Genomic DNA, 22,424 nt, shown 5'->3' with positions numbered 1-22,424 from the left:
GGTAAATACAGTACTAAATTATTATATTCATATATTTTCTATACCACAATTTCATTATTTAGTTAATTTTGCTCCAAATAAAGCGAAAATCCATTCATATTCACAAATTTTAATTTGGTAATTTCTCAGAAAAATTAAAAGTGTACCTTTTCACCATCGAATTTTTTCATAAATCGACCATGTTTTCCAATGAAAAACACAATGAGGTGACTGTTGTTTATTCGTTTTGTTTAATGACCAGCGCACAATAACTTTTGTTTGTAAACATGTTTTCAAAATTTCCTATGAGAGTGAAAGAGATGACTAGATCTAAATCTCACTCGCTCTAATTGAAATGTCAAAAACATTTTTAATAAACAAAAGTTATTGTGCGCTGGGCATAATGCCCAACGCACAATAAAATTTGTTTTGTAAACACGTTTTCGAAACTGCCTATGAGAGTGAGCGAGATGACTAGATCTAGATCTCACTCCCTCTCACAGGAAGCTCCGAAAACATGTTTTAAAATAAAAGTTATTGTGCGCTGAGCATAACATTTTTGTCATATTTCTGGCAAATTTTACTTAAATTAAGTGCTAATCTTTATTGTTAACGGTACGTGAAGTTTTCAAATGAAATAATTACCTATTTCGTGAACAAAAAGGGTTTTTCTGAAGTGTCTGCAACTTCAATAGGAAACCTCGGAAATATGATTTTTTGGAGAGACTTTCCTATTGTTTTAGATGGGAAAGGAGAAAAGACCAGGAATCCTGCACTCAGTCGTCGCAGTTTCACTTATACACTGTTTGTCTCCAATTAGAAACTTTCACTTGTCTCCATTTGGATTAATTTGTTTCCAATAAAAGCATTTTACACTCGCGTATTTTTCTTGTATTTAAGAAGTTCTCAAATTATATCTAAAAAATTTTCACTAAACAGTAACATTCTAGAAGAGTCAAAGAGCAAATTTATGTAATTCTCTGCAGAAAAAAATATGAACTTAAAGTGTTGAATCTTCTGTCAAAGTTAAAGTGTCTGAAAATGGTTTTGAATTAGGACACTTACCCTATTGGCAATTTTGTCAAAATATTGAAATTTATTTAATAATATTTAATAAAATGCAAGGAATACCACGTTTTCTCTTCAACCTACTTTTTCCTAAAAAAGAGGCTGCGATTAACTTTTTCTCGTCATAACTTTAACACTTTTTGGGTGTAAAAAGATATCAAAATTTTTTAATGTTAATTTTACACCTTTTGAGGGTAAAATCAACATGAAAAAAGGGTAACCTTAACCCCTAATACACCTAAAAAGGGTAATATTTACACCGTTTTCGGATCAATACTGCAGGGTAAAATTAACATTTCCGGAATATTATTTTGACTTTTTCGGATTTCTCTCAGTGTCCGAAATTGGTGTAAATATTATGCTTTTTAGGTGTATTAGGGGTTAAAGTTACCCATTTTCATGTTAATTTTACCCTTTAGAAGGTTTAAAATTATCATTTAAAAATGTTGATATATTTTTACACCTAAAAAGTGTTGAAGTTATGAGGAAAAGAAGTTACTCTCAGCCCCGTTTTTTCTCTCAGTGCAGTAACCTTAGACACACACCATTTATGAAAGAGAGTGGCATTATTTCTATAAAATGCGGCCGGATTTAGTGTAAATTTTTTCCTATTTTCGTATACATTTTACGAGATATCTCCAGAACTACATATGTTGCCAATTTGAGGTTTCTGTATTTGTATTTTTTGCTAATTCATTCTACAATGACAGAAAACAGCTGATAAACTCAAAAGTTTTTTCGGCAAGCCAGAAATATATGGGAAACATAGGAAACGTCATGCCCCTGCCATTTATGGTGCTATCCAATGAAAATGAAAAAAAGGAAATCTTTCTCCTGAACCCTGTTTTTAACACATGATGCTGCCACGTGCTTCTGATTTATCGACCTTTCTTTATGTCAGTTCCTGTCACGACTGTTTGGTGGTCTTAGAACACCGCGAAAACTGGGGAAGACAGTCAAGACAGCAACCAACACAAAGAAAAATCGATTATGCAGAATTACATGGGAACAGTCATTTATCAGAAAAAAATATTTCCCTTTTTCATTTTGCACTAAACTTGTTGTAATTATATTGGATTATTTATTCTCTGGATTGAGGAAAGACCGGAAGCACCGGAAACCACTTTTCTCAACAAATTTTCACGTTTCAGGCGATTTCTGAGAAATGTCGTCACGCTGTTTGTCCGTCGGTCCGTCCGGCTGTTATCAGCTCTAGAGGCCAAACGGTTAGAGATAAAGACTTGGGACCTTCGTGGGACCCCCCATAAGTCGACCCAAGGATCGTTAACATGCCCCTCATCCCCCCCCCCCAAATCTACCCCCCAATTCTATCCTTCCCCTCCAAAACCATGTTTTTTGGGATTGCTCGAAAACGCGTCTTGCGATTTTTTTCATTTTTGGATATGTGTTAGAGATTATCCAGGCGAACATTTCGTGCATATACGAAAATACCATTGAATCATTTCGGATTAGTTTTTCAAGGTCAAAGGTTAAAAAGACACTAGAGTGCGCATTTATCAAGAAAATGGGGTCATGTTTGGGGTCGTTGGAAAGGTCTTGAAATTTCCGACAAAACTAAACCGGTTCCAAACGGTTTTGAATCGGTAATGAGCCGATTCACAACCGATAAAAAAAATTTTATCTGAAAATCAATCCTATTACTTTTAAAACTATTTTGGGAGATCTTTTGACAGATTTATGAATCGGTTCAAATCGGTTGAGAACCGGTAAACGGTAAATGATGCGAAAGTACTTTTGCGGTATAGCTTCTATGTCACGAGTTCGAGCATTTCGCAAAGCCTGAGACGCTTTGCCACCCCTTTTCATATGGAGTTGAATATTTTTTAAAAGAAATTTCTCCAACGGAATGACCCGTTAGTCTCCTAAATTGTTTTTTTTTTCTGTATAAAACTGAAAATAAACCAACATATTTTCATACAAATGTCCTTCATTCTGAAGACACTAATTAAACAAATAATTATTAAAATTCATGTCGTTTTATTGAAAAAGAGTTCCCTTTGTCATTTTAAAACATATTTCCAGCAAAAAAAAATCAATTTTTACATAAGAATAGATCCCGAGCAGAGTATGTTTTTTCAATATATTTCGCTTAAAGAGCTTTCCGTGCTTTATCGTCTTTTCTGTGCATGAAAAATCATTAAATTGTAGCATCTGCATGTTTGTCAACAAAACTAATTCTACTCACAAAAAGCTCCCCTTAGCACAAACCCTTATCATTCGCCTTTTTTTTCTCTTTTTCGTGCACTTTTTCCTCCCACAATTCATCCACCCATCAATCCCCATTTTTTTGTTATTCGTTTTCCTAAATCCCGATAAGTGTCTCACACATTTTTTTTTAAATGTTCTATTTACAAAAGATTTTTCTCCACTTTAGTGACAAGGAATGAAAGGAAAAAAAATGAAAAGTGGATGAAGGTCTCTTGTGTTGTTAAATGTTATAATCATCTCTGTGATGAAATATTCTCTAGAGTAGATGGAATTTTCTGTGTCTCTCCATCTTTTTTTTTTAAATGTTGCAACGGAGAACACGAAAAAAAATGCACATTTCACACGACACATAGTCATTTATCCCAAATTGTACCTTTTCTGTCTGTCTAAAAAAAAAACAAGAATTAAAAAATTTGTACAGATTGTTTTTGTTATAAAAAAAATTGAGATGAATTGAATTACACATTGCACCATGATTTTGTTGCTACAAAATAATAAAAAAAGACGCAAAAAAAGTGAAATTAATCAACACTAAAAGCGCACAAATTGATGCTACTTCTCTTTTCTTCTTCTTCTTTTCCTCTTTGAAAAAAAAAAAAACAAAAATTAAATAGTGTACAGGAAAATAAAATCTGGGTGCTTTGTGTAATTGTTTTTGAGTGTGGGAAGCAAAAGATGATGAATTAATTGGATTTTTTTCCGGGGAATGGTTTTAGGGGCGAGAAAAGCTTCGGCTGGCGATGTGAGTGCAAGAAGAGCTCTCCGGGAGAAGCTTCATTGCAAGAGTTTTCGATGGTATCTCGAAAACATTTATCCAGAGAGTCAAATGCCGCTGGATTACTACTATTTGGGTGATGTAAGTATTCAAAGTCTTTTTTTTATTTTAAATGCTTTTCCGTGTCCAAAGTAGCGTGTTTACTGCTATCAAAGTAGTAAAAGAAATAAATAAAAATAAAGAACAGTGTACACTGAGTGAAAGAAATCCAAAAAAGTTAAAATAACATTCCGGAGATGTTAATTTTACCCTGCAGTATTGATCCAAAATCGGTGTAAATATTACCCTTTTTAGGTGTATTAGGGGTTAAAGTTACCATTTTTCATCTTAATTTTACACTTAAAAAGATGTAAAATTAACATTAAAAAATGTTGATATATTTTTACACCTAAAAAGTGTTAAAGTTATGAGGAAAAAAGTTAATCGCACCCCCGTTTTTTTCTCAATGTAGAGAGCATAGGTCAGCTTAATCTACGGAAGACCTATTATTTTAGAATTTCCAGTGAATTTTATTAATAAATGCAATTTACAAATTTAATAAATAAAATATTCTTGAAAAAAAAACATTAAATAAAATAGTTTTTTAATAAAAAAATATTATGAAAAAGTTTTTTATTGCTTAAAAATTAAAAAAAAAAATTAATAAATACTTTTTAAAAATAATTTGAGCAAGAAAAGACTGTATTTTATTTAGATTTTTTAGAATTTTAGATTTTAAAATATTTATTAAACTGTTATAATTAAAACAATAACAAATATATTATGAGATGCAATGGTATATTAATATACTGATGAATTGTAATAGTTTAAAAAAAATTATTCATTTGCACACGATATTTTAAATGGATCAATGGAATAACATTTTAAATTGCAGATATCACGGGATTCAGAACAAACTAATTTAGAAGTCCGGACTATGGTAACTTTCCAATAATTTAGGAAGTTCTGAAATGACTGGAAAAATTATGCAAATTCTTTTAAAAAAAAAAGTTTTGAAAGACTTGTCCAAAGTTTTTGAATTTTTGAAGTTTTCCAAAATTCAAAATTTTACATCTCCGGATTTCGTAACCCATTTTTAATTATTTTAAAAGTAAACTAGAAAAAAATTGAGGAACATTGGGATTTAGCGGAATTAGCCCACCTTAAAGACATTTTCACCCAAAGTGCTTTTACTGTTTTCAAATGCCCTTATTGGATCTTATGAGCATTACAAAAAGTCCAAAATAATTTAATTTGGATTAAAAAGCGATAAAAGGCAAAATTGATGAAAAAAATTCAAAAGAATCTTTTTTTTTTAATTTTCGAAATGATTTTTAAGAGAATTTTTGAGAACATTTTTTATCGAATTTCCTCAAAGAAAGCAACATTGTTGTCTTGAAAGAAGTTTTTGGGGTTGTCAAGAGCATTTCCATTCTAATTTTGATAAAATTTTTCAACACTTTCGTCAAATAAAAGTCTTCTTGGTGGTTTTAGCATGTTTCTAAAAGGAACATTTCTCTGCTTTATCGGAATTTCCACCCAAGAAAAGCCCATTTTTTTGAAATGTTTTAGACATTTTAAAGATTTTTTTTGTGGAAGTGTTGTCATCTTTTCAACTAATTTGAGATCATAAAAAACGATATATGATTTTATGGTGAATTTTAAATAGTAAACCTGTTGAAATCTTCCCAAAGGACTTAAAAAAAATAAAAACTCAAGTTGCTTTTGATTGCAATTCCCTAAAAGAAAAAGAAAAGATAATATTTGCTTTTTAAAAACTATTTGAAGACTGTTTTTGAGCGATTTGAACGACTTAAAATCATCAAAATCGGATTAAAATAAGATTATGTCGATAAAGAATCTGAAAGCTTTTTTGGTCTAAGAATATCGTTTTGGGACATTACTCTCAAAAGCTTCAAATACAATTTCCTCTATAAAAAGCCACTGCGATCCTTGAGAACGTTTTTGCACCCCTTTGCCCAGAGAAAAATTTATACTAAAACCGGTCGCATTTTTTAGAGCTAATGTCACTCCCCTGAACATACCTATGACCGAAAAATTCGCCATTTTGAAATATTGTAGGTCAAAGGCCAATCACTTTGGAGGGTTCTTGCTTAAAATTGGATTTATTAGAAAGGTCTTGAAATTTCCAACCTGGCTGCATCGGTCTTAATCGAAAATAAATCGGTTAAGTACTGATTTATATTTCCCAGATATTGCTTTTTGATTGTGCGTAAGCGTATTACTGATATTAATTTTTTAGTTCGGAATTGATTTCTGCTTTGTGAATCAATTTAATCGATAGTAAACCGATATGCACCAAGAGACCATGCGAAAAGATAATTCGAGGAGAGATCTATCTCGTGTTGAAAATATTATCCGACGGATTATATACTACTAATGGGAACCGGTGAACGTCGGGGAAAGAAGGGTCAGCTTAGAAAATTTAGATTTTTCCCAAAGCTTTCGGCTCAGACTCCAAGCCTTCCTCAGTGGTCAAACCTTGTCTTTTCTCGATTTCCTCGACGTTCACTGGTTCCTATTAAATGGGGGCAAACGGAAACACAAGTAGATTTTGATTCTCCAATAGTGTCTTGGATAAAAGGTAAATGGAACTCTATTTGCACAAAAAGTCATTGAAGTTCGAAAAATTCGATTTCGAATTTTCATAGTAAATTTTCGAACAAGGTGGGGGAAATTTATCAAATATCACACTAAAAAGCTGGCAAAAGAGTTACTCAGTGATTACAGTTACTCAGTGTCGTTGTTCTGTTTTTTTTTCTCACAACAATGTGAAGGCCGACACATTTTGACATTTGAGCAGTTCGAAATTCGAACAGAATGTACTTCAGCCACATTGAGAAAGTATCAACAACAGTGGTAAAAATAAAAGGGTCACCGATGACCCTTTGAAAGGGTCACTGTTTTGACACCTATTTATCTCCGGAATTTCCGAATAAAAACAATAAAAAAGTCATCTTTGGTGTTCACTCAGTTGAGAGAAATACGATAAGAGTAATAAATTTACGATAAAACACGATCTATCGTAATAAATATGCATACAAAATTTCAAAAGATTCAAGTGAACCTTTCAAAGGGTCAAATATGATCCATTTTTGATGAAAAGAGTCAATTTGACCCTTTCATTTTTACCAGTGAAGTAAGAATATCTCTTTTTTGGGTTTTCAAATAGATTTTCGAATTTTTCAAGATCTACTTGTGAATGATAAGAATGTATCTCGTGTGTTCGAGCATTTCGGAAAGCTGGGAAGTTTAGATAGCTACAAATGATTATGTAAAATTGTATAGATTTTTTTCATTGGATACGATTCATCCCGGAATCGAACCAAGCCCGCTGCATCACATAGCCAACGCTTTGCTCATTGTGGTGCTATTGCAGTGAAAAATCAATATGATTTTTAGCACTTTACTGATCTCAAGCGATTCTGCATTATCGACTTTTCTCTGTGTTGGTTCCTGTCTTGACTGTTTTCCCAAGTTTTCGCGGAAAAGTCGATAATGCAGAAGCACTTGAGAACAGTTCTGTCGTTTCTGTCTGTTTTAATTTTCAAAACGATTTTACCCGAAACAGATCCGAAATGTGGAGACTGACAATTGTCTGGACACGATGGGCAGGAAGTCTGGGGAGAAGATTGGTTCCAGCTACTGTCACGGATTGGGCGGCAATCAAGTGTTTGCCTACACAAAACGCCATCAGATTATGTCTGATGACAATTGCTTGGACGCTGCCCATGCCATGGGCCCAGTGAATCTTGTGCGCTGCCACGGGATGCAGGGCAATCAGGAGTGGGTCTATGATGACTTGGTGAGTGTCTTGGATAAGTATTTTTTTTTTCGAAGGGAATTTAATGGAAATTTTCGCGGAATTTAGGATTTGACGATAAAACACGTGAATTCGGGTAACTGCCTGACAAGGCCGACCAGAGAGGATCCTTCGACTCCTCTGCTGCGTCCCTGCAACTTATCCAGAGGGCAGCAGTGGAAGATGGCTGCACAGTTCAAGTGGCAGGCCAATGGACATGATCATGAAATGGACAATGACATTGAGAGAACATAAGACTCTGTTTGAGCGTTTTAGAGAGAGAGAGAGAGCCCTTCTCTAGTCTTAAGGGAAGCATAAGACCTTTCTGGAGTTTCCCCAGAGAGGAGGAAAATGACGAGAAAAATCACCCAAAGTGATTGTGTGATTTGTGTGACTGTGTAGTTCTTTTTTTTGCTTGGACATTATTATTTTTTTTAAAAGATAATTTTACAGGAAAACGTTTTGTGGTAAATAAAAAAAAGCTCGCGGAAAAGGATGGAAAAGCACAAGATCAGGTGCTTGAAAGGCAAGCGCAAAAGTGATTTTTTTTAGCAATGAAAATTGCACAAAAAGGACAAAAGCAGTATGTAAATTTTATAATTAAAATTTAAAGAATAATTAAATGTAAAAGCTCTGCAATGTAAATTCCATTTTAGAACAAAGAAAAAAAGCTTAAAAAAAAACAAGATCAAAGAATCACGCAGGAAATTGAAAAAAAAAAGAAAACCCTGGGCACAAAAAGCTATTAAAATAAATAATTTGTAGAACAAATAAAATTATTTTAATTAAAATCGAAATAATCAATGTATAGGTAGATTTTATTTTAAAAAAATGAACGAAATATTTAAAGAAATTTTTGTTTTTTATTTTTCTTCACAAAAAAAAATAACCAAGAAATTAAATTCTCTGTGTAATCACTAGAATAATATTCCCTTCTAAAAAAAATACAAAAAACAAAACTACTTTTGTAAATAATTCCCCGATAGTTCTTAAGGAGTAAAGAAAAATTAATATTAAAAAAAAATCAAGTAAAATTGTGAAAATAAATGCCAGAATTGTCTGAGTGTCTAAAGAAAAAGTCTACTTATAGGAAACCCTATCAAAAAAAGAATCACAAAGAAAATGCAAAGAATTTTCGTTATCTTTTTAATTTAAAAAAAAAATAAGAAATTAAAAAAAAAACTGAGACATTTTATTGAATTTGAATAAAAAGAAAAAAAAATGTAGATGAGAAATTTGTAGAAGAAACAAGCATATCGATTTTATAATTGATCGTGAATTGATGAAAAACAAATAAACAACTAAAATATGGTGCAATATTTCGTGTGGGAAAATGCAGAAGATAAAAAAAAAGTGCAAACTTATGCACTGGAAGCACGAATGAAAATATCATTTAAATGTGAGAGAGAGACAGGAATTATTTGTTTAATGCTGCATGCGAGAAATTTATTAAAAAAAAACAAACAAAAAACTCGTTAATAAAGATGTAAAACCTCTTCATGCAATTCTTCCAATATTTATTGAGCTATCAGGAACGATTGTGAAGTCCAATTGGGGGGAATTTTAAAAAAAAAAAGATTAAACTTGAAAAGTATTATTTTTTCGTTATTTTGGACTGCAATGGAAAGGTAATCTAACGTCCCAGAATTTTTCTGAACGAAGATGCATAGGCTGTTGATGCATATGCATATGATGCATATGCAGATGATACATAGGCAGATGATGCATATGCTTATTTCACAGAAGTCAATTAATTCACCAAGAAACCCAATTAAAATTATTTTTTAAAAAAAAATTATTTTTCAGATAAATCGTGACAGATCCGAAGAAGTGCCAGGGAAGTGCCACAAGGAAGTACTGTACGCATATTTCTCAGTAATAAACTTCCATTAAACTAATTATCTTCGTCCATCATACACTGGATGCGATTTTTTTCCAAAGGGATTTTTATAAAAGGAAATATGTGCACAACTTCCGACACTTCTTTGAGATACTTCTTAGGTACTTCCACTGTTTCCCAGGAAAAATTTTCAAAATATGTGAATTATATTTCCAAGCATTTCTCTGCTCTTGTCTAGAATCTGAGATTTTGATACTGCCCTGAAGGAGTCGAAATCCACTCGAAAAAATGTAGTGTCTTGGCTAACCTAAAAGAGGCCCACTAAACTGAAAAATGTTTGGTGTCTTGACTATCTGTCACTGATAACAATCTCGAAAAAATATTTCTATCAAATACGTAATTTCTTTATTATTTTGCTGTCGCAGAGCGGCAATCGGCAAAATTTGCCAATCTGGAGCTAAAATCGGCAGTTCGACACAATTTGGACAGAAGTTATCAAGCCCTGTAGCCGATCGGCCGCAAAGTTTCACAGTAACGGAAAAATCCATGGAATTTATCTTCTATTTTTCCGCGTGAGCTTCCGGGGAAGTAAACGCTAATATTCTGCTTGGAATTCTGCGGAGTTATCAGCTTTTTTTCGCGTGGATTTCCTTGAAAAAAATTCCGAAGTATTGTCTTGCAACATATCTGAGAGCATTCCCTGGAAATTGAAACAAAATTTCCATTGAATATTCCAAGGACATTTCCGATATCTTTCCGGCCAGGGGAAGAGAACGCGAAAATTCCGCAATTATTTTTTGGCCTAACGCTATAATTCTTGCGAGCTAGACATACTCAAATGAACGATATGGTAGCAATATTTTCTATTCAAAAGTAGAACAATTGAGTGTTCGTCTGATAAATGAACACTCTCCGGGTTCTAAGCTGCCATTTGGCCTGATCGTCCATATTTGTGGATGTTTTTTCTGGAAATTCTCTGTGAAAGTTCCACGAATTTTTAATCAATTTTTGGAATTATTTTGAAGAAAAATATGAAAAAAAATCCACTGAAAAAGTCGTGGAATTCCGTAATATTAAACCACGGAAGCCTCTAAGGCGGTTGCATGGAAATTTCCACGGAGAATTTCGTTGAAATAAAGAGGATTTTTTCCAAATTTTTAAAGTGCTGACTGCCGGTTATACGCTAAAAATCCATAGGAAAAGCCTTGGGAAAATCCGTGGAAATATTCGTCAGAGAAAAGTCCATGGAAACTCGCGGACATTTCTTATTAGACGGTCCTATACAGAGTTCCGCAAACGTCCATGGAACGCTAGGAAGAAATTTAGCGTCAAATTCATCTCGGAAGCTTACGCGGATTATTAGCGGTAAAATCAGCGGACATGGCAGAAAAGGCTGCTGGAAATCCAATGGAATCGCTGCGGCCGTTGGATATATGGGCTAATTAATTACCCCATAGCAAAAGAAAGCGGAATAAAAGAATCACAAGGAAAAATTCCTCGGGATTTTCTAGTATTTTTCCTTGGTAATTTCTACGGAAATTCACCATAATATATTTCCAAGGAAATTCCCATGGATTTATAGTGGATTTTTTGTGTGGAATATTTCCCAAGCAATTTACATGGATTTAATGTGATTTTTCCACGTAAAGAAAATGGAGAACAAGTGAAGCTGTCTCATGCATCTCATATATTTTCATTTCCCAATATTAAAGAAATAGTAAATTTTACGAGGATTTTGATATGTTTCATTGAATCAGCGATAATAAATTAACACTTTAGATAAGAAAAAACTATCGTATACAAAAAATAATTTTCCTAAAAAAAATACGTTCCATTTCCATGAAATAAAAACACGGGTATTTTAGGTTCACAGTCTATTTAATGTTAATTAAAATTAATTAATAAATATTATAGGTAACACAAAAATTACTAAGATCTTTGCATAAAATCTGCGAGCAAAATAATTAATCTATTTTGTAGCGCCACAAACATTTTCTAGGGGAAAAGCGAAGAAACAAACGTGTGGAATTTTCTTAGAAAACTGTATGGAAATACAGCGGAATTTTCCATGGAATTATTCCTTTGATTTTCACTAGGCATTAAAAAAAAAAGGTCGTGTTGCGGTAAAATTCATGGAAAATTCATAGGAAAACTTTTGGAATATTCCATGGGAAATTCCAGTGGAATCCGAGGACGTTTTACGTATGATGTTCCATACAAACCTTCCATGCACTTCCACAAGAAAGTGACTCTGGATTCCCATTGGATTTTGTTCAAATTTTCCATGGATTGGCCATTTTCCAGGGTCTCTGCTAGGAAAAATGCCATAGAAGACTGCCGAAATTTAGCATCAAATTCTATGGGAATGAGCGGAATTTGACGCTAAATTTCCAATGGAATTTCCGCACCCGTCCGTTTGCTATGGGGTTTGCTTCAAAAATTTTAAAACAATTTTTGAAGGTTATGTTTATCCTAACCTCACAAATGCTAAATTATTGGCTACTTACGAGCGGTATGCTAAATTAATTTGCAAAAACCTTTTAAAAAAGGTTCTTCTACAAGAGCTTTACAATTCTAATCGTTCTAAATCGCTTTAGATTTTAGAAGTTACAGTTTCCGAAATTTATAGAAAAAATGCTAAGTGCGGAAATTTTTTAAAAATATTTTACTCCATTTCTTACCGTTTTTTGAAGGTTATGTTCATCCTAACCTTAAAAGTGCTAATTAAATTCTTTGCTATAAATAAATGCTTAGGGTAAGTGTGCCAAATTTCGGCATAGTTGCATGCAAGCGCCAAAGTCTCAAGTTTGAAATGTACAGTGCTGTTTCTCTATATGCACAGCTTTTGTGTCGGTTGCATTCAAAATCAATTTGTTTACATTTTGACAAAGTAATAAAGACAATTATTTTCTTGGTAACTAATATTTCTTGTTTTTAATTTTCTTAATTTTATTTTTTCTGTCTCATATTATATTTAAAATAACACGGGAAATTCTAGAACAGTAAAAAAAATGATAATTTATTAAAAGAAAGAAAAAAAACCGTTGGGAATTTCCAAAAAGTTGTGCATATTCAGAGAGAGAACTGTCAAAAAAAGTACCCAAACTGTGCATATAGCGAGACAGCACTGTAATATCTTTAATAGAAATTGATTTTTTTTCATTCCTTCTACTTTAGGAGTGTTGCTTAGAACCTTGTAGACAGTTTATCGTCTTTATTTACTTTAAAATCGTTCTTAATACACTTTAAAATGAATAAAAATGTAGACATAGCTTTGGTGCCCTATTTCGGCCACCTTCACTCTCATAGTTCCTTGCCATTCGGGAATTCTTCCAATATCTTTTCACGTCATCTTATTTGTCGAAGCTACATTTTTTGTTATTCTTTTGCATTATATAATCTCTTTAGAGTACGTAAAAACTAAAATTTCATGGAAATTCGAGGAACAAAAAAGGTGGCCGGAATTGCAAGCTGGCCGGAATTTGGCACACTTACCCTAATTCTGAATACATTTTCATTTAGACGTTATTGCTGATAGAAAACCTCTCCATTTGTCCAAAAATAATTAAAATTGATAGAAAAAACGGGTTTAAAAATTAATCCTCTTAACCGGTAATCTTAAATCTGTTTTAATTTAATCCTTTCTTTCAGAAAAGGGTTTTCAGTGAAGAAGTTCCCTCAATTAGTTCACGAGCTCTCCTTTTTGAGCTTCAAGATTTATCAAATAATTCTCAAGGACTTCACAAGAACTTCCTGACCAAAAAGAAACCTTTGAAAAGAAAAAGAAAAATGCAGAAAAAGAAATCCTCCAAAAAGCTAAACTGACTAGAGAATACGTAAAGAGAAAATAGCGCCAAGGAAGATCCTTTTAAGTCTTCCTGTTGAGTATTGTCCTTTTCTACTTTTAGAGAACAAGAGAATCACAAAAAAAAAAATTAGAAAGAAAAAAGATCATCTCAGTATTTTCTACTGAAATCACTTTCAGTTCTTTCCATTCCAATGCATTTAACACGGAAAAAACTAAATGAAGAGATGGGAGAGCAATTTGGAAGCCAAGATTAGAGATTAGCAAATGCTCCCGGACAAGTGACTGAGTCACAGGAATTGTAAAAAAAAAACTTTTCTTTCACTATCCCCCTGAAAATTAGGAATAAAAATAAAAAAAATATTGTTATTTTAAATGAAGGTGTTTTTATTTCACTTCCGGCGAGACAGGAATAAATTGAGAAGGTTTTTACTGCTCCTTGGTCTCCCTCAGTCTCCGGATTGCCGATCGCACGGACGCTGCAGCTGTCGTGGAATAAACCCAGGCTCCTCCGGCTACTCGGCGTTTGCACCTCTTGCATGACCAGATGCCCACAACAGCGCGCTTCATGGCGTCCTGAAACACCCACAAAAGCCCATGAGAATGCCATCCGAAAGCTTTTTCCGGGAATCAACTCACCTTTCCGCAGAATGTGCAGGTGTATTTTGAATGCTGGGTGATTTCAATCTTCTTCACCATTTTCCTCAGCGAGGCACCGTAGCGTGTGCCATATTTTCCTACAATTCCAACCTTCTTGGTGCGCTTGGCCTGGAAATCCCAAGAAAACTCATCAAAATATTGAAAAAATCCTCATGAAATGAGGTTATGTTTACACTCCCAAACTTCTCTACAATTTTTCGCTTATTATTTGAGCATTTTCGCACTGTTTTTCCACAGTTTCTGATGCACAAACATTCACTTTAGTAATTAGAGGAAAAATCGCAGTGAAATTTCAAGGGAAATTAGGGATTTTAGAAGAAAAACCACACAACTCACCATTTTGACTCCACGTTCTTTCAACACACGAGAAAAAGAGAAAGAAAATAAACTGCTAGAATAAACATGGCGAGCACTTTGAATGGTTGCACTGAAAATGTGTCAGATGGCGCTGGTACCGGAATTTGAAAGGTAACGGATTTATTTCGTTTGAATATTAAAAAAAAAAACAGAGCGAAATTCACAAGAAAAAACGAGGAAATTATGTAAAATAAAACTTAAATTGACAAACCGTGTTAATTCGTGTCAAATGTCCTCATCTCATTGTTGTATTTCGCCAAGAAATTAGTTTAGCTTCTGAAATTGAGGTTGATTTAAGCTTAACCTCAAAGATCCAAGGGGATTCTTTGCATTTTTAGATAGATTTTAAGTCTTTTGCAAATGTTTTTATCAGAGAATTGTTCCTAAAGAAAACCTCAGTCAAAATGATGAATAAATTTGGCAAACTTAATAAGATTCAGTGGGCCTCCGATTTGGAAAAACGGGTAAAAATGTGTGTATTCTATACGAAGGAACGTCCTTTTAACAAAGTTTTTTTTGGGAAAAAAATAAATGGTCAGTAAAAAGTCAAAAGTGATCAGCAAAAAAAATTAATTTGATCAGCAAATAATTCGAAATAATCATTAAAAATTTTCAATTTTGTCAGTAAAAAGTAAAATTTTGTCAGTAAAAAGTTAAATTTGGTCAGTAAAATCTTCGAATTGATCAGTAGATGTATTCGAGTTTATCAGTAAAAAATTAAAAAATAATCAGTAAAAATATAAAAATGGTCAGTAAAAAGAAAATATGGACAGTAAAAAAATAAAAAATGAGCAGTAAAAATATTCGAGTTGATCACCAAAAATTAAAAATGAGCAGCAAAAAAAATTAAAAAAGCAGTAAAAAAATTAAAAATGAGCAGTAAAAAATAAAAAGTAGTCAGCAAAAAATTAAAAATGATCAGTAGAAATATTCGTATTGATCAGTGACAGCGTAAAGCTCATTTTTTTATTTTTTACTGGTGTTTTAAAATTTTTTACTGATCATTTTTAATTTTTTACTGACCAAATTGAATATTTTTACTGCTCATTTTTAATTTTTTGTTGATCACTTTTCATTTTTTACTGATCACTTTTATTTTATACTGATCATCTTTTACTTTTTACTGATCATGTTTTATTTTTCACTGACCACTTTCTATTTTTTACTGATCGTGTTTCATTTTTTGCTGATCACTTTTCGTTTTTAACTGACCTCTTTTAATAAAGTACTGCTCTTTTTTTTAATTTTTTACTGATCTTTTTTAATTTTTTGCTGCCCTTTTTTTAATTTTTACTGACCATTTTTTTATTTTTTACTGATCATTTCGAATTTTTTGCTGACCAAATTTGACTTTTTACTGCTCGTTTATTCAATGCCGTTTTTTTTTAAGTACAAAAAAGCCCATTCAGAGAAACATACTTCATAAATAGCTCGTAAATTTTTGTAAATTTCTACAGAGGAATTAAGAAATGTTTAGAAAACGTATAACCCACTAAAAAGTTCGTAAAAGTTTGTACTTTTTCACAAACATTGTTTGAAACAAGATCACTTTACAAATATTTTACATTCTTTTACAAACATTTGTTCGTACATTTGGCAAAACTTTACGATAAAATTACAAAACTTTACAAACACTTTTCTGTGTCTTTGCGAACATTTACCAAAATATATCTGCAAAAGAATAAAAAATGCCCACCAAGTGATCATGTTGTGAAAAAATTACTAACGTTTTACAAACTTGTTTTTGGGTTATATCAGGCCTAACCTCAAAATTTCGAGTTCTATGTTTGAACTAAATTCTTTATGTGGTGTGGTGATTCTTCTCATCTATCTGACAGAGCCATGACTCGCTTAAAAGTTCTTCTAACTACTTCTAACTTTAAATGAATTTTAATTACATCTTCGAAATTATGAAAGATCTGAGAAATGGGTTTGGAATGTTTACTAACCTTAGAAGAAAATGTTGTATTTTTGTTGATTATTTACCCTATTTTCCTTACTACCAGGAAGAAGGAACACCTATTAGCACTTGCAAAACTTTTTATGACTTTCCTCATTAATATTTTCTTTTGATTAGAAAATATTTGTTTCAAAAAACTTAAGGTAAAGGTTTATTAGTAATCTAACCTCAAAAATCAGAAGGTTTTCTGGTTTACAAGCCGGAATTAAGAAATTGGGTTCGACTACAAAGTCGAAGCCAATTTCTTACTGTCACATAAAAATGCGTATGCGAATATTTCTGTACTCGTGACCGTTACGCGATATATGTCAAAATCGAGGTGAACTTTGTGTACAAGACTGTGGTCCTTGTAAAGAGGGATAAATATACTATATATCTGTTTAAATGCGGTCTTGTTCTGAGATGTGTAAGCTGAGTTTCTGATCAATTTGTGAGTTGGCTTCAAACAGCTTCAATAATAAGCTTGGAATTCTCTTCACTTTTCTTTAATTTCTAGTCAAATACTCTTTCCCTTTCCCTTTAGGTTTTTTTTTTTAAAGTTTTTTTACTTCTTTTTTCTTAAAACTTCACTGCACATTTGTAAGAGGGATACACCCTAATTTGTGTGGTTTCCAATTAATTGAAATTGAAATTGAATTGAAATTGAAATAATACTCAAACGAGATCTCGAAGAATTGTAAATTTTCTAACCTCCAAAAACTTTTGTAAGGTTATAACAACTCAATGCGATTTCACATGTAAAAAAAAAACAATTTTATCGCCTGAAAATGCGTAAAGTAGTTTAAAGAGCTCAATGTGTAAGAAATATTTTAGGTTATGTTCAATAAACTGTGGTGATAATAAATAATTTCTTATCGGAAAAAAACAGGACAATCTGTCCCATTAGTGAGCCTTTTTAGGTGGGTTAGATCTTCTACCTGTTCTACTGAGCAGTGCTCTTTAAAAACTAAAAGACTTTTTTACATTTTCTTAAATTAAGGTAATGTTTGGTTAGAACTAAAAAAAAATCATATTAGCTAAAATATTGAAGCCTTAGTGTTCAAAAGAGCAATTCCATAAGTGTCTTCATTTAAGAGGTAAATAAAGCGATCGCTTGATTAATTCTTGTTTGGATGTTTAATTAATCTAACAAATTCCACGAATTCTAACCAAGTTTTTTAATGTACTTCTGTCAGAAGTAGATTAAAAAGATACTTAAAATTCTAAGTGTAATCACGGACACTTCCTAGACTTTTGCCCAGAACCATTTCTCTAGTCTGAGGGTTCCTTTAATGATGACTTGTTGTTACAAATTTTGCATAGAAGGATTCAAAATATAAAAAAAATTGTAACAAATTGTCCTAAATTTTTTAGATTATACAGGACACAACCTTAATTTTTAAACAAATTTCTTGGTCAAACGGAAAAAAATTCGTGAAATTGTTGGTAAATGTTTGTAATCTCCTATTGAGGACTTACGAAATGCTCGTAAATTGTATAACACCTACACTTTTTCGAATTCGTTTCATAAAATAGGTGAATAGGGTTCTTTCGCAGATAAAAAAGAGAATGATACACTTTCAGATAGTTTTTAAATTCAGTTATTGACCATTATGGAAACAATTCTTTATGTTGCAAGAATCATGTTCAAGGTTATATTAAGCTTAACTTTAAAAAATTCAAATTTCATAATCTGCACTGTAGATAAATACCTTATCAATATCTACAACAAAAATCTTAGCGAAAAAATTTCAAATTCTCCATATTTTAACCGTATCAAATTCTAACCTCAAAAACGTTACAGGGCCTTGGTAATCTTTATTACAGTATTTTCCGGTAATGTTTATGCAAATCTGATAAAAAAATATGGATTTTTTTATTGGAGGAGGGAGAACAGGGAGAATGTTACATATTGAAAATCTTCTTTGTATTCAGATTACTCTTCAGGTTAGGCCATACATAACCTCCAATATTAGTGCAGCTTTTCTACGAAATAGGAGAATTTTGCCAAGTGAAACAGCCCTGAAAACAGCTTTATTAATTCTGAAAAGTTTCATTTGGTCAGTAAAAAATAAAGGAAAAGAATATCAACAATTCTCACTCTTCTTTAACCAAATAGGTTAGATTTCGAAGAGTTTTAGGTTATGTATAAAACCTAATACAGTAGATTCTCCCTCTATTGGCTCTTTTTCAATCGGGCGAAAAATTTTACTGACAATTTTCACGTCTAATTATGAAGCCAATTTGCTCAAATTCGCTGTAATTCTTCCTATACTATCGTAATTCTTTATAATTTAGCGCTTTTTGTGGAATTTACAAAGGCTTTGACGCCCAAATCTATCGATAAACCGGATGACATTTTGGCCCAAATGCCCAATTGAGAAAGAATCTACTGTATGAAAAAATCATGACATTTTTCTATTAATTGTAAAATATTGTCAAATTTTTAATTATGAGATGAATTCTCTCATTTAGAAGAAGTTTTAGTATTGCAGCCACATGAATTTTGAAATTTAAATAGATTTTAGAAAGTTATGTTTGACATAAAATCCTATTCAATTTCGTATCTAAATAAGAGAACTGACTTCTATAAATAATTTTCATCCCGTAATTAAATTCAGTATGTGCTCTTCAAATAAAAACAAAAACAAAATACTTTGTTTCTAACCTCAATCCTGTGGAAATATGTTTGGTTATGTCATTTTCAGAATTAAAACAAACACTGGACACCAAAGTAACTGCTATTTATTTAATATATTATTTATCTCTGATAATGTCACATATTACATATAATTAGAAAGTTTCTCTGAGCCACATTTTGTCATAAGGTTCTCTCCTCTTCAACGATTTTAGTTTAAAATATTTGACACACATGATAAATCGTCCAATGTTGATGATAGTTATATCCATTTTGCACCCACCATTGAGATGAAAGTTGGTATTCTTTTACAAAAATAATATTAATCTCTTCATGATCCTTCTTGTTCGTGAGAGATGGTTAAAATGGGGAGAATTTTCTTCTTCATTTCTTATTTTTTTTTCTTCTTTGTTTTGGGGGGGGGGGGGGCGGGGAGAAGATCGGGAATTTAACATTAATGGCCAGGTATTTAAGTCATCTGGCTTTTACATTTACACCTTTTAGGATTTTTTTTCTTATTGTGTGTGTGTGTGCTTTTGGTTGTTTTTTAAAAATTCAATTTTTTATTTGTTTTTTCTTATTTAAAAATATTTGTGTGCATTTCCCTCGTCGGGAACGTGAAATTTCTTCTTAGACACCATAAAACGTTTCGCTGGGAAGCCTGAAAAGATCAAAGTAAGAATGTTACGCTTTGAGGTTATGTCATAACCTAGAAGGATCATACCCCGATTGCCGAATCGTGGTGTCGGAGAATCTCGGAAAACTTCGTAGCGTGGAACTGGTTCAATGGCGTACTGTGGAAGATATTCAACTGGTGCATCTGACCAATTGTTAATCCATTCCTCGCGTTCATTGTCATCAGCAATTGGTCCAGCAAACTGGACATATGGAGGATATCCAGCTGATTCCAATAAATCCGGTTCATACAAACGACCACGCTCAGATCCTTCAAGCAAAGATGTCAGAGCTAAAATGTCAGCGGGACTCAATTTGGAATTGCGTTTTGGCCTGCAAAACAAGAAATTTTGAGGTTATTTAGGTCATTTAGGCTTTTTGAGTCTGTTGAAAGTTTAAAAAAATGTATATTTACCGACATACAACTGAAAATATAATAAAAAAGCAGAAAAACAGGAAAGAAAAACAAGGTTTTAAAACAAAAATCACATCCACAAAACACAAAAAAAGAAAACATAACGCAAATTAAAGACATAAACTTAATAACCTAGAAAAACGTTTACAGAAAACAAGAAAAGCATGAAAGTCTCTGAGATTTTAAGAAGTTGCTTAAAAAGTTAGGTTATGCTTATCATAAGATTAAGTTGATAGGTTAGGATTAGAAATCTTAGTCTCTGTTACAGGATATTATGGGAATCTAGAGGTTAGGTTTGGAGGTTAGATTTTTTTTACAATTTTTAAGATTGAGAAAAGTAGTGAAAATCGTTAAGGAATTGTGATTATATAGCGGTTTCTTATCAATCACCTGAATTAATAAAAGCCGGTAATGATACACACTGGAGACCTGTACATTCTTTTCCTTTATTCTTTCATACAACGTTTCTGAAGCAGATATCCTCCTTTCTCTGGCCTACAAATACATTTTTCTCTTATTATTTGTAAATCTTTTTAAAAATTGTCCAAAAAATTCATTGAAAAATGTATTTGTAGACCTAATGAAGATGAAAATCCGCCTCTGATATATTGTATGAAACACTAAAGGTAATGAAAGTACAAAAGTAATTACCATTTATCATTTACTGCCCTTATCATTAATTCAGCTGGTTTATAAGAAAACGTGGTATATCCATGATCCCTTTGTATAGTTATATCCTGTTCCCTTTCAACATATAAGTTCTAAACATAACCTTAAGATATTACACCTTATTCTCTTACTTGTCAAATATTTTGGTTCAAATTGTGAGGTTATGACTGGTTTATCCCAGAAATATTAGGGTCTTGTAAAAGAAAACCAATTCACTTCTTTTTAAATACAAGGTTAATGCCTAATGCATATTTGAATATGAGAAAATGAAATTCAGCTGTCATTTCTGCTTCTTTATGACATCTCACCAAATCTAACATCATGTAAAGATTTGTTGAAATATCCTAGAAATTCTTTTTATTCTGGATTTTGTATTCAGTGTTGGATTACTGATAAGAATTGGACGCATATTCAAATCTAATATAAGCGAAACAGCAACAGAATATATTTCTTATTTTTTTAAGGTTATGTTTAACATAACCTCAGCAGTATAATTGAGACAACTGAAAAATTCTTCCTAAAATTCTAATAATCCTTGAGAAACTCTTGAGGTATACCTCAGGAATGCTTGCATACTTAGAAATAATACTTTTGAACATTTTTTAGGTAATTTTTAACATAACCTTAAATTCCACATTCACCTTTTAGTCGAATATGAAATGAAAATGCTTGAAAAATGGAACAGAAATTTTAATATTTTAGATTTGATTTAGGAAAATTCTAGGAATGCTTGGATACCAACAAATCATGTGTTGGAACCTTTTTAGGTTATTCATAACATAACCTCAAATTCCAAATTCACTTCTTGGTCGAAGAAGAAAATAAAATTCTTGTAAAAAAGAAACGTAAATTGTAATAATTGAGATTTAATTTACGATAACCCTATAGGAATGCATGGATACCGAAAGATGATGCTTTGGAACCTTTTAAAGTTACTTTCAACGTAACCTCAAATTCTAAATTGGTTGAATTAGAAAGTGACTTTCGTGGTAAAATCGATAATTTCCTATAATATTTGGGATTTTTTTTAAATGAAAACCCTAAGAAGGCTTTAGATACCAAAGATAATTGCTTTGGAACTTCTTTAGCCTACCTTTAACATAACCTTAAACACCAAAGTAACCTCGTGGTTAAATAAGGAAATAAAATTCGTGGTAAAAATGGAAATTTCCTGTATTATTTGGGATTTTTTTAAACGAAAGCTCTGGGAATGCTTGACACCAACAAATAATGCCTTGCAAGGTTTTTGAGCTATTTGTAACAAAACCCCAATTTCCAAATAAACCTCTTGCTCGCATAAGAGAAAGTGGTCAAATAAACAGAAATTTCTGATAATATTTGGGATTATTCTCTGAAAACACTAGGAATGCTTGGATACTGAACCTTTTCAGGCTATTTGTAACATAACCTCAAATTCTAAATTAACCTATAGATCGAATAATAAAGTAAGATTCTTGGAAAAACGGAAATTGTCATATTTGGGATTTTTATAATAAAAAACCCGCGAATGCTTTGATACCGAGAGATAATACTTTGGAACCTTTCTAGGTTATCTTTAACATAACCTCAAATT

General features: G+C 32.1%; 3 protein-coding genes across 11 annotated transcripts in view; 1 reads left to right on the top strand and 2 right to left on the bottom strand.

The window, feature by feature from the left end:
- The window catches only part of LOC129806634 (polypeptide N-acetylgalactosaminyltransferase 5), a 65,006-nt gene extending 55,681 nt beyond the window's left edge, over positions 1–9,325 (top strand). For all 8 annotated transcript variants that reach the window (XM_055855358.1, XM_055855359.1, XM_055855365.1 and 5 more), the window contains 3 exons: positions 3,993–4,132; positions 7,623–7,856; positions 7,923–9,325. In XM_055855358.1, coding sequence (XP_055711333.1) covers positions 3,993–4,132; positions 7,623–7,856; positions 7,923–8,108 — 560 coding nt within the window. In that variant the 3' untranslated portion in view covers positions 8,109–9,325. The remainder of the gene's footprint in view (positions 1–3,992; positions 4,133–7,622; positions 7,857–7,922) is intronic.
- A 4,536-nt stretch (positions 9,326–13,861) lies between these two features.
- On the bottom strand, positions 13,862–14,578 carry LOC129806640 (60S ribosomal protein L37a). The gene is made up of 3 exons (XM_055855371.1): positions 14,495–14,578; positions 14,138–14,266; positions 13,862–14,074 (listed from the first exon to the last, which is right to left on the bottom strand). The coding sequence occupies exons 1-3, from the start codon at positions 14,495–14,497 to the stop codon at positions 13,928–13,930; spliced, it is 279 nt and encodes a 92-aa protein (XP_055711346.1). The 5' UTR covers positions 14,498–14,578; the 3' UTR covers positions 13,862–13,927.
- A 4,599-nt stretch (positions 14,579–19,177) lies between these two features.
- Positions 19,178–22,424, bottom strand: part of LOC129806637 (uncharacterized) — a 45,654-nt gene continuing 42,407 nt past the window's right edge. For both annotated transcript variants that reach the window (XM_055855368.1, XM_055855369.1), the window contains exons 5-6: positions 19,817–20,100; positions 19,178–19,753 (exon numbers count right to left, since the gene is read on the bottom strand). In XM_055855368.1, coding sequence (XP_055711343.1) covers positions 19,674–19,753; positions 19,817–20,100 — 364 coding nt within the window. In that variant the 3' untranslated portion in view covers positions 19,178–19,673. The remainder of the gene's footprint in view (positions 19,754–19,816; positions 20,101–22,424) is intronic.

The sequence above is a fragment of the Phlebotomus papatasi genome, chromosome 3 (genome assembly GCF_024763615.1).
Source record: "Phlebotomus papatasi isolate M1 chromosome 3, Ppap_2.1, whole genome shotgun sequence".
Lineage (NCBI taxonomy): Eukaryota > Metazoa > Arthropoda > Insecta > Diptera > Psychodidae > Phlebotomus > Phlebotomus papatasi.
The sequence above is the reverse complement of the archived record's forward strand: the minus strand, read 5'-3'. Positions and strand labels throughout refer to the sequence as shown.

What these genes read in the sequence shown, in the direction of transcription:
- LOC129806640 (XM_055855371.1), bottom strand. An exon ending in CCTGCACATTCTGCGGAAAG is followed by an intron (nt 14,075 to 14,137) that starts GTGAGTTGATTC and finishes TGGGTGTTTCAG; the next exon opens with GACGCCATGAAGCGCGCTGT.